General features: G+C 40.7%; 1 protein-coding gene across 2 annotated transcripts in view; it reads right to left on the bottom strand.

Annotated features, from left to right (window-relative positions):
- Positions 1-11358, bottom strand: part of xrn2 (5'-3' exoribonuclease 2) — a 35050-nt gene extending 23692 nt beyond the window's left edge. Inside the window, exons 1-17 of one of the 2 annotated variants that reach the window (XM_069177470.1) lie at positions 11154-11358; positions 10037-10164; positions 9794-9905; positions 9053-9164; positions 8437-8495; positions 8264-8353; positions 7969-8041; positions 7516-7566; positions 7270-7427; positions 6545-6619; positions 6024-6157; positions 5782-5839; positions 5584-5691; positions 5438-5482; positions 4854-4985; positions 4656-4700; positions 2059-2153 (exon numbers count right to left, since the gene is read on the bottom strand). In XM_069177470.1, the coding sequence (XP_069033571.1) occupies positions 2059-2153; positions 4656-4700; positions 4854-4985; positions 5438-5482; positions 5584-5691; positions 5782-5839; positions 6024-6157; positions 6545-6619; positions 7270-7427; positions 7516-7566; positions 7969-8041; positions 8264-8353; positions 8437-8495; positions 9053-9164; positions 9794-9905; positions 10037-10164; positions 11154-11228 (1550 nt within the window). In that variant the 5' untranslated portion in view covers positions 11229-11358. The remainder of the gene's footprint in view (positions 1-2058; positions 2154-4655; positions 4701-4853; positions 4986-5437; positions 5483-5583; positions 5692-5781; positions 5840-6023; positions 6158-6544; positions 6620-7269; positions 7428-7515; positions 7567-7968; positions 8042-8263; positions 8354-8436; positions 8496-9052; positions 9165-9793; positions 9906-10036; positions 10165-11153) is intronic. The other variant, XM_069177471.1, reaches the window with a different exon arrangement.
- Between the last annotated feature and the right edge of the window lie 858 nt (positions 11359-12216).

Below are 12216 nucleotides of genomic sequence, written 5' to 3'. Positions count from 1 at the left end.
TCATATTCACCATCACACAGTTCATATACACCATCACACAGTTCATATTCACCATCACACAGTTCATATTCACCATCACACAGTTCATATTCACCATCACACAGTTCATATTCACCATCACACAGTTCATATTCACCATCACAGTTCATATTCACCATCACACAGTTCATATTCACCATCACAGTTCATATTCACCATCACACAGTTCATATACACCATCACACAGTTCATATTCACCATCACACAGTTCATATTCACCATCACACAGTTCATATTCACCATCACACAGTTCATATTCACCATCACACAGTTCATATTCACCATCACACAGTTCATATTCACAAACAAGTCAACATCCAGGAAAGAAGACAGTGAAAGCTGAGCAGACTCAGTGACAGCAGTGATCTCTTTATTATTTAAAACAAATTCAAATAGGAAGTTGAAATTTCTCCGCATTAAAGTTAAACAATAGAAACTTAAAGTTAAGTTAAACAAAACTCGCTCTCTAAACACAAACACCTCAGAAACCTTTAGTCAGCGAGGCTCTTCATCCAAACAAACCGCATGTAAAACCAGAAGGTCAAATGAAATGACTTTTCAGAACATTACTGTGTTTTTGTACATACAGGATGTGTTGGATTGGTATTATTAAAAAAAACAAACATTTAAAGTACTTTTGTAAAACTGTCACTTTAGTGCCTCAGGAATTTTTTTGCAATTTTGAGCCGCATGGTTCTTTAAGTTAAAGAAAAAAAATAAAGAAATACAATTTGAACTAAAGTATTTCCAGATGTTTCTGTGACATACAGTTTGCTGCTTATTTGCAGTGGGTTTCAGTGGCGTCTGTCTGTCTGTCTGTCTGTCTGTCTGTCTGTCTGTCTGTCTATATTCTTCCTCAACAAGTTTTGTCAAATTTCCTCATGTGACCACAACACCATAACCTGGTGCTTTACCTCCACCTCAGTAACTGGTGTGTGAATCTCAGCTCCCCCTACGAACACACCTCAGTTATTAATGTGTAATTATATAAACTCCGTGTACAGTGCTGGTGAGGTAGAAGAGTGAATCCACTGCCGCAGTAACTCTAAACGACACGTTAAAGCTGTTCATCTACAGCCTCAAAACGCTGCAACGCTAACGGCTTAGACTTCCTGGTAGGTTTCAGGGCGGCGATGCCGTTCTGCACACATAATGAAGGGAGTCCAGCATCTGTGCGGCGGATCCTCGGAGCGGACCGCCGGGAGCGCCGGCTCCGGAGAGGAAAGCCTCCATGAATACCAATTCAGCCCGACGGATTTAGCAGCTCTGACGAGAGCGTCACAGAGGAGTTTACCCCGATGTTCCTGCTTTCCATATTAATCAGGTGCAGGAGGAAGTGGGAGCTGTTCAGCAGAGGTGTGTGTGTGTGTGTGTGTGTGTGTGTGTGTGTGTGTGTGTGTGTGTGTGTGTGTGTGTGTGTGTGTGTGTGTGTGTGTGTGTGTGGAAGAGTTAAGCAGCTTGTGCTGCAGCTCGGTTCATTAATGAGCGCATCTCTCTGCTTCTGTTCGTTAACACGCCGAGTTCAGATTTATTCTAAAGATATTTCATCAATTGTCGGCTGGACACTTTATTTACAGGTCAGTTTGTACGAAGGTAAATTGAGGTACATTTTTAAAAAGAGAACTTTAGATGTTTTTCAGAAATCTTGACGGGTTTGTTTTATTGATCCAAAGCCGGATCGTTCTGAGGTGAATCATGCAGTCACGTTCCCGCTGTGTGCCGAGCAGGCAGCCAATCAGGGGCCTGTTTGGTTCATGGTGGTCAGTATACAGAAGGTTGGAGGAGATTTAAACACCGAATCCTTCCATGCAAATCTGGTGTTTTCTTCTACATGACAAAAAAACGAAAGTTTTTTTTACCAACTCGTCCAATATATGAAAATCCTCTTTTGTCCCTCATCCTCCGTTAAACTATAAAAAGTGGATGTGGATGCGACCTAAAAGCACTTTAGATGATTAGACTACAGCCCAGGCCCCGCCCTCCGCTGTGACTCCGCCCACCCGGCCTGTGAAGGTGTACCTGACGTTGTCTTCGGGCTCCGGCTCGCTGTCACTGTCGTCGGCCTTCCTCTTCATTCCCTTGCTGTCCAAGCTGTCGCTGGGGCCTGCAGACGACTGCGCGGGGCGGAGAAAACCCACAGGAGAAAAACATGAAGAAAATATTCAGATCAGAAGAAAAACATAAATATTAACAGAATTTACACATTTTTAATCAGTGCTGCGTCTGCTCTAATAAACAGATTAATTGTTGTTTAGATGTAGGAGGACTAAACGGGTGTTTATAGGACCCGACAGGCTCAACTCCTGAACAGCAGCAGCGTCGCTGTGAAAAGCTTTCAGCGTTTTGTCTGCGAGGACAAAACGGTTTCAAACTCACTCAACACACGGCTGGAGGTTTTTAAACGCCACAGAAATCTGTTTAAAACCTCCACAACAAACTACACAAACACTCTGAGATGAGATTCGTCCTCCAAACAAGAAAAACCTGAAATAGAGCTGAAGTACGAAGAAGTCACGGATCAGCAAAACGACAGAAGCTGCAGTTTCTCATTAAACAATTATAAATTGTTTTTATTGTTGTTTTTGTCCTGTTTTCACTCAGAAACTCAACAGTGTCATCAATTCATATTCTTTGTCAATTCTTTATTATTTTAACTTAAACTACATAAATTTGTTGTTTTTGTTGGTGAATGTCTCAGCTGTCAGTTTGGATTGAATTTTAAAAATGCACTTGCTATTTGGCTTCTTTTCTGTCTACAATCTGTTAAATTGTCTTTAAATTCTTAATTATTTGTTTTTCAAAAATAAAATAAAATTCTAGAGAATATTTTCAGGACGAAACAAATTAAATCTGATGGATCAGGTCTCGCATAACGCAAAAATAAAAATAAACTACAGCATGAGTTCAGAGAATATTTTTAGAGCTGTGGTTAACAAGAGTTTTCATTATGGTCATTTTTTTTTATTAATGTTTATATATTAAATAGTCTAAAATATGTCAGGATACAGTTTTCTACAGCCTAAAATGAAGTCTTTAAATATCTTAATTTATTGTTTACCATAATTAGAAAAGCAGCAAAGCCTCAAGACTCTGAAGCTAAAATTATTCATTTATTATCAAAATGTAGGCTATTTAGACTAAAGTGTGTTTATTTGGTTACTAGTAAATAAAAAAATCCAAATAAATACAACACAATATGTTGCTATAAAGATAAACGATGGTTATTAAGATGGCTACATTTACATTAATATTGATTTATCACAGATAAAACATTTAGAGGGTAAAACTGCATTAATTATAACAAATATTTAATGTATTAAAGCCTTTTTACTGCTAATGAAACATGGCTGTGTGCAGCGGCGTCAGATGAAGCTGATGTACAGATCTACGTGGATTTTATGTTTGAAGGACGCTGATGCAGAGGAATAAAAATAAACTACCTGAGCTACTTCGCTGTCCCTTTCTTTTCCTGCTGGAGGCCTTTGTGCTCGGTTCATTCATGTGCTAATGTATAGCCGGCTATTGTCAGTCGATAAATGTTAACGCCGCACAAGAGAGGGCAGGAAACATCTCGAGAGACACTTTAAACAGACGCACGACCGTGAACCGACCCAAACACAGCAGCATCGCTCAGAGCTGCTCGCAAACACCGAGGGAGGAACCGCCCAGCGCCGCAAACATCTTATACTTATTATTATAGTTCTGCTGATGGAAATGTTCACTGCAGGACGTTTTAAATGTTGAGTATTAAGCACGCCGTGAAAACGACACGGCGACTGAACCTTTTTAAAAAGAAAAAAAAACAACTCAATAATTTCTCCGATAATCGTGTCCTAAAACTGATGTGTCCGTCCTGTAGTCGTCCTCCTTCAGGGGAGCCGAAACTTCAGAGGACGGCTGAACAATGTGAAGTGAAACAGTGAGATGATGAAGGAGGAAAGAAAAAAGGAGAAAACCGAGCGCAGGACAGAAACGCTGCTGCTTGTCGGTTATTGATTACTTCTTAAATCAGAGGTGCACAAATGATTTCCTATTAAGGGCATTTCATAAAAAAATGTAAGAATAATTTATAGAACATTAACATTCAGATTTTCTTGACATCCTGATTTGGTCATTTTTCTTTATTTTTTGCTTCTAGCAGGGAAACTTAGTGAAATAGTTTCTTTTATTGTCCATAGCAACCTGCAGACCAAGTTAATACAGCCTGCTGGGTTTTACCAGTTAAAACTAAATATTGAGCTTCATAATTAACTATATTCTACATTCAGCCTGTTAGCAGGAGAAGCTTTTCTTCTACTTTAAAGACGGAAGGTGAAGTTTAGTCGACACAGGGCGTTTTATTTTGAAATCTGACCCGATTGTCAACACACTGCAGCTGATAGACAACAGTTTCTCTCCAAGAGGTGTCGACATAAACAGACTTCAAGACGTCAGTGAAAGATCACAGGAGTCTCACACCGAACCGATTCATGTTTTGTATAATATTTAAGTAGATGCATCAAAAGAAAGGTTCATATTTTACTCCTTATCCACTCAACTTGTAAACTATACTCACTCTCTGGTTCACTATTTAAAGGCAGTTACTGTACGAGTAAGAAAACACAGATCTGACTTACGTTGCCTCCGTTTTTAATCATGGCTTTCAGGGACTGAGCAGCATCCTGCAGAAACGAACACCAGACTACAGGTCAAAACTAAAGTACTGGATGGTGAATGAAGCGCTTTTAATTTGAAACGAGGGCTTTTAATTTGAAACGGAAGCAGGAAGTCGCAGCAATCAGCCAACCAACGGCGTAAGTTTATGACTCGGGTACCTTGTTGTGCTGCATCCTCATGTCGAAGGCCTGGTGCCGGGCGTTCTGGACGGCCTCGGGGCGGTCGCGTCTCCCCAGGGCGTGAGGGGTGAACTGGCCCGTGGTCAGGTAGGCGGGGCCCTGCCGCTCCGCCTGCACACGCACCGCCACAAAAACAAAAGTCAGTGTTCAGGACACGACTGGTTCACCAGCAAACAATCAGAAATACATAAACAGAAAGGAGAATTCAGGTTTCTGTCGAGTCTCTTTTCTCCGGCGAGACGTTTGAGGTCAAAAGTTTTTCTTCTGTTTCAGCTTTGTTTTGGTAGATTGAGACTGAATCATTCAGGTGGATTTAGTTCATTATCTTATTTAAATGTCCCTTTAAAAGGAGCAGTGTGGAGAATTTTAGTGGCATCAGGTTGCAACCAACTGAACACACCTTGTTTAATTTGAATAAACTGTGAGCGATAAAAGCTTTGAGGGTCGTCCATGTTCCTGCTTCGTTCAGTGGGCGAAGTGTGCTCATATCAGCTGATCGGGCAGAAAATGTCAAATGTGGCCACCTCAATTATTAAGAAACAGTAGCATCTTGCTTTCCTCACCTTCATCCTCTTTTTCTTCTCTTTATTTCTCCTCTTGAAGTTTTCCTATGAGAAAACAAACGAGACATTTAGGACTGTTCGTCGACGAGCCGCCGTGCACTTATAAATGTTGAATTAAAATGTGAATGAAAGCAGCGAAGTCTCACATCGTCGTCTTTGCGTTTCTTGAAGATGTTGTCCTCAGCCACGCCCACAGCCTGCATGATCAGCTCCACGCGCTCCAGGTTCACGTAGCCGTTCTGCGTCAGGTAGCCCTGCAGAGGAAACACAGTTAAACTTATCCACGACAGGATTTCAACTTTTCAACCCAGAATTAATTTCTTCTGATAAGTGACGAAACTCACCCCAGTTCTGTGGACGACGTCTTTGTAGATGTTGACCAGTCGGTCGATGGCTCCCTCTCTGAAGGGAAACGGACACAAACACAAGTGTAAAACACTTCATGAGTAAAATTCACTTTGAAAGGTGTTCGATAACTGGCAGCTGCTTTAGAGTTTTTAAAGGACTCTGCAGACACATCTGCTGGCTCCTCCTCTCAAACCTAAACCAGCTTCCTGCAGCTTTCTGGGGACCAACTGAAGCTTACCTGATTTCTAAGGACGGAAGATGTGGCAGGAAGTCGTTTCCCACAAAGAAGCACATGAAGACCCAGTCGTCGACACTCCTCTCGAAGTCGAAGGGAAACGGCAGGCTGGCCATCGTCAGCTCTCGGGCCAGGTACTGAAGAAGGAATGATTTATCATGGAGCTTCATACCGCCAGCCTCAGCAGGCTCACACAGAAATACAACGTACAGCGTGGCCCTTATTGAATCATTTGTATTTTTAGAGCAAACAGATAAAATACATTTCTCTACACAATAAAAGCAGTTGAATTTAGAGCATATTGAAACACTTTAATGCAAAACCATCATATCAGCCAGCACATTCAAACGGGAGGGCCAAATGTTGCCGTCTCAAAAACAACCAAACTCTCTTCAATCAATCCAATTGTATTATATCCTGAATGTAAACATCCAAACTACTTGTACGTAAAATCTGTAAACTTCTACTTCCAGAAATGTCTTTTCTAATTGAATGGTTTAAAGTTAAACAAATGCAGGACGAACCTCCCGCAGGACGCAGAGTCTGATGAAGATGAACTCCTGCTCGGCCGCCGGCATCGTGTCAGCAAACTCATCGTGCTGGAAGTGAAGAAGAAAACGGTCACTGAGTCCATACTATCAGATATATTCTTAAAATACACATCTTCAATGAAATATGACTAAATATGGTTTCTAAATGAATCGCAGTAAAAGTCTTCACAGCTGCCGCTTGATGTCTCGTCAAATGTTGGACTGATTTTAAGACTTTACAAATCACATGAATCACTTCATTCAGTTTACAGGCCTGTAATGTTTTAATCCTGGTAAGACATTTGTGAAGCACTTAATATCTTTGTTTTGAAAAGTGCTGTTTAATAAAGCTTATTAATTCAATCATTATTATCTTGGTGGCCCTCAGATCGATTGGTATCGCTGTTCTCCGTTAGGAACACTTTTTTTGTTTAAACAGAAAATAATGCAGATAAAAAGGCTCAGAGTAAGTTTTTTTTTATAATTCATAAATTCCCAATAAGGTTTACTTTTCATCATTTCAGACAATAAAACTGTAAAATATTGTTGTCATCCTGACAATCAGCCTGAAAACTCCAGCAGTTGTGTGGAAACTGATCACAGTAGTGTTTAAATATGAAACTAAAATAGAATAAAACCATGTTGGAGATGTGGTCTGGAGGTTTGGAGACGTGATATGAATGATGTAGGACAGGATTGACAGGATGTCCCGGTCTCACCTGTCCCTGCTTCTCGCGGGCCGTCCCCTGACACTCTTTGATGTCGTGGCCCATCTGGCCGCAGAGCGCGCACGGCCGCGGCTTGTTGGGCTTGAACTCCTCCCGGATGATGGTGAAGTTGGGTTCGTGCGTGGCCAGGCCCAACATGATCAGGTCAGCTGACACGGGGAGAGAAAACACACGGCACTTCAGCGAGGACGTAAAGACGACGAGGGCGGGACACGTCGGGTTGGAGAGAGTTCTTACCGTCGGCTCCACACAGGCAGTGATGTGTGTTGGGGTCATGGTGGGGTTGAGCTGGTACAGGGAACAAGAGGACAGGCAACACGCTGATGAAGGTTCACACTTGACTTCAGAGGCCACACATCATCATCATCATCATCACCACTCTAAGATGAAGATTAAAGAGTCATCATGAGTCTGAATTGTAATAAAAGTGAGTCTGGAGGACTTCACGTCCGTTGTGTTCGTGATTCAGATTCTTCTCATATTCACTTGTTATGAAATCATTTGTTGTTACGTTGTGAGCTGCAGGTTAAACTCAGTCTCACTTCTTTAAACAGTTTGAAACTAAAGATAAATACAGCTTTTAAAACACAAAACGTGACTGATTTAACGTCTGTAACAGTTTTTGTTCCGTTTGAATGAACTGAATCTGTGCATCTGTGCTGCATCGGGCCACAGTGTGAATGTCGGTACCTCTCTGTCTCCGGATGAAGTCCATGATCTTGTGTTCACCTTCACCTGGGACGCTGGCGTCGGACAGAAACACCTGAACAAAAAGAAGGAAATAAAGTTTTAAAATCACTTCAGTGTCTCGCCGTCAGATTTGGAAAAGATTCAATGATCACTTTTAACGCTCGTCTTACGAGACTCAGCGCAGGGGCATAAAAAGATGATCATCACATCTGATTACGTTTCAGTTGAACTTGAACCAGTTTGAATAATCAGCAGCAGTAGGAAGTGTCTGTATTAGAAAGGGTGAGACACTCACCACGACATTCTTCCATCCCGGATCGTTGCTGAGCCGGTCGGCCACGTAGTAGCGCAGACACTGAGCCAGGTTGTCCATGAACTCTGTTCCCTGCAGACCACAAGGCAGCGACTTAATAGAAATAAAAAGGACATAAAAGTACAGCTGGAACTCTGGACTTCACCGAGACTTACTGGAGTGATGCAGTTGCTGTCAAACCTCTCTTTAATCTCCTCGGGGGGGAGATAACCTCCTGCAGAGGGCAGAGAAACAAGGAAGGTGACATGGAGTATGAATACTGGGAAAGTGTCAAAACATTAAGTCCACCGAAAAATACACAGCCTGTATTCAGCAACTCTGCCGTTTGGACTTCTGTAAGTTTGTGATGTCACAAACTGACGGTGATGTCACATGTCTGCCCTCAGCACGACCCGCATTTTATGTGGAACAAAAACACTGAGGTTCTGTTGTGGCGCTACAAGCTACAAGACTGAGGAAGACCTATGACTGGTCGGGATATGTGTCACTCAAAAGACAGTCAGCCAATCAGAAGAGAGGGTTGTCCTTAAAGACACAAAAACATCTTGCTGCTGGTAAAGCTGCAGAAAGAAGCTGCAAAAACTATACGGAGATGATTTTTGGTCCTTAAAATCACAAGAATATTTTCTTTTGGAGAATAAGTTTGCAAATAAAACATTGGATTCATGAATAAATATTGAAATATGAACTCCCTGTAAATACAAACTACAACTACCGTCTATAATGTTGTGAAGGCCGTGAGTGTGAATAAAGGAGTAGAACATCACACACCTCTCTGGATGATCTCCTCCCTCATGCGATGCTTCTCCTCCGACAGCTCAACTCCTTCTTTGGAGGCACGAAAGCGTCGAGAGCGCTGCTGGTTCATTTTGGCTCGAGGAGCCTGCAAGAGTTCAACAGGTCGACTTTCAGAGTCTGAACAGAAGCTGCGGTCACGTCTCTGATGACCCAGGAAACACGGCGCTGCTCTGAAGTCAGCTGCAACACTCAGACAGGTGAAGTCCTTCATTTTTCCTCATGACTGGCAGACGTTCATGTTTAAACCCATTGAAAGCATGAAGAAACTTTACAAACCAGCAATTAATCAATAAAGAGAGAAAATCAGCAGATTAATCTCGAATGAAAATAATCATTAGATGCTTTTATTTTACTGCACTTCAGTTGTTTTCAACAAGGATTTTTTTTTTTTTACACTTCAAATTAAATAGAACATGTTTCAAATTTCAGCTCTAATAAAACATTCAACCAAAATAAAACTGTTTTCATACCTTTAAGGATCATTGCAACCCATAATAATTAATTATGTTTTCTCAGACAGTTATACTACTATAAAAAAAAGATTTTATGATCAAATTATGATTTTTAAATAATCAGAAATACCAAATATCACGTGTCTATAAAGCAGGAACTTTTGCTTCCAGCTGGTCGTTGGAGGATGTGAATCTTTTCTTTGTCACATGACATATGAAGACGTCAACTTTACCCTCAAACCAATCGGACGAAGCGACTCACCACGCCGTCGATGGCCATGTACAGAACCCGTCTGGGCCGCACGATGTTGAACAGGCGGTCGATGTACTCGAAGATGGAGACCATCATCTCGTCTTCATTTTTGGGCGGTGGTCTGTGCAGGAGGAGGAAGAGGAGGAGGAGGAGGAAGAGGAGTGAGGACTGACTGTGGTTTCACTATTTATATCAACCCTCCTTCTGAAGTGAGTCTGAAACATGAAACAGGAAACAGGAAGTGGCTCCTACTTGTCCTCTGGATGTGTGCAGGGGTGGATGATGCCGTTCATGTCCAGGTACAGGTTGTCGAACTCGACCTCGTTGGGGTTCGGTTTGGTCGTATCGACGGGAATACGAACTCCATTACACTGTTTCCCCTGTGAAGGTCAAACAACACAAACCACCCAGTTGGACTTCAAAATAAAAAACCTGTTCGGCATTAAAGCTGCAAAAAGTATCTGCTGTTCTTTGTCCCATGTGACAACAGTGTGAATATTTTGGGTTTTCTGGGATCAATGGACATCGATATTATTAAGTAAATTATTATGATTATTATGATTATTATACACGAGAGCCCTGAAAGAATACAAAATACATTATTAGATATTAGGAAAGAAAAATGTACAAAACCTTCACGAGCTTTTTGGAAAAAAAAACAACATTAAAAACTGCAGTAATTTTTTATAGAAAAGTTAATAAAAAATGTTTTTTTTTAAAAACCATAACATTATAAAATGATTAAAACCACTGAGAAACCTTTTAAATCCGCGTGGTGCATTTCCTTCTTCTGAATTTAATATTCTCCTCCGCTCGATGTCTCTGGATTAAATTAAATTAATTAAATTAAATTAATTAAATTAAATTCTGCGGTGAAGCAGCAGCTGTGAATCCTGATGTTTAAAAACACCTTTATGCAGGTTAAAGTTCTGCCGTCCTTAAAAATGCTCCGTTTTGTTGTTGTTGTTGTTGTTGTTGTTGCAGGTAAATCGCGCCGTTTTGTTGTTGTCTCGTGTGAAGTAAACAAACTCCGGTTTGTTTTTAAACGGTACACAAATAAAGAGCACGACGAGACTTAACGGTGAAGCGGGACAGTTGGCGGTGAACAGGTGAACTTAGAGCCGTTAACCGATCAATTAACCGACCAATTAACCGATCAATTAACCGATCAAATAACCGATCAATTAACCGATCAATTAACCGATCAAACCGTTAACCGATCAACTAACCGATCAAACCGTTAACCGATCAAACCGTTAACCGATCAAACCGTTAACCGATCAACTAACCGATCAACTAACCGATCAAATAACCGATCAAGCCGTTTCCCGCGGTTCGCGGGCTGCTAGCCGCCATGCTACCTGCTTACCTTCTCCTCAACACAATGCACAATGATTGACGGATATTTCCGGCTCAGCCAACGGAAAAACGCCGGGACTCCCATCTCCGGTGAACAGTCGTTAATCTGTCAGTTTATAAAAACAGAAACTCGCACGAAACGGTTAAAACAGCTCAATTAAAACACGAGTTTTGATTTGGATGAGTCCAACACTTCGGCTACATGCTGTTGGCCATCGCCATTGTATATTTTCTCCGGGTCGCGTTGACTGTTTCCGGGACGTTTCGGAGGGCCGCCGGCCCACAGCGACGCCGGTGGTCAGAAGCGGTACTGCAGGCATTCGGGGTTCTACGCAGTGATCATCTATTTTCTACATCTACTGCGGCCTGTTTGTAGTAAATTAATGAAATAATGAAGCCTCTATTCAAACAGAAGAACACCCACATCATATCTTATTTGATCAAATTATTATAGCCTATAAAATAGACATCAAATATGTACAGAAAAAGTTTGATCATAAATCATAAATTCTCCATAAATTTTTATTATCCTCAGTTATTTAAATGTCCGTGCATTTTAGTATTTTACTATTTCAAAGCCCAAGTACTATGCATGGATTATCCTTTATTAAGCAATTTTAAGTTCCATTAAATAATTTATTTTCAATATTAGCCATTTTTTGGAACTTCTAAAACAGATGACTGCTAAATAGAAAAGTAATACTCGTTTATTTCGTGGTCTAGTTTTTTTTTTTAATGTATATAGTTTGGTTCAGCTTGTTATCCTTTTAAAAATATGGTTTTATCTCAAGACTGTGTCACAAAGTATGTAAACAATCCTTTTTCCTTTCATTTAAGTATATTTTACAGTAAGTTTTTCTTTTATTTCAGCACAAATAGCTGAAATAAGATGTAAGATGTGCTATTTCTACTTCATACTCTTCTTAGAGCTTACAATTATCAGTAATTTGCATTTCAGAATAATAATTGATCATTTGCACGTCAACAAGCATAAAAACATAAAAACAGGCCAAAAGTGATTTAAAAAAACATGCGTTAGTTGAAATTAATTTAAGTAAAATAACACAAAATCA

This window comes from Embiotoca jacksoni, unplaced genomic scaffold (genome assembly GCF_022577435.1).
Source record: "Embiotoca jacksoni isolate LCO1_2020_lvr unplaced genomic scaffold, fEmbJac1.0.p SCAF_73, whole genome shotgun sequence".
NCBI classification, from domain to species: domain Eukaryota; kingdom Metazoa; phylum Chordata; class Actinopteri; family Embiotocidae; genus Embiotoca; species Embiotoca jacksoni.
Note: the sequence above shows the minus strand (reverse complement) of the source record. Positions and strands in the feature narration are given on the sequence as shown.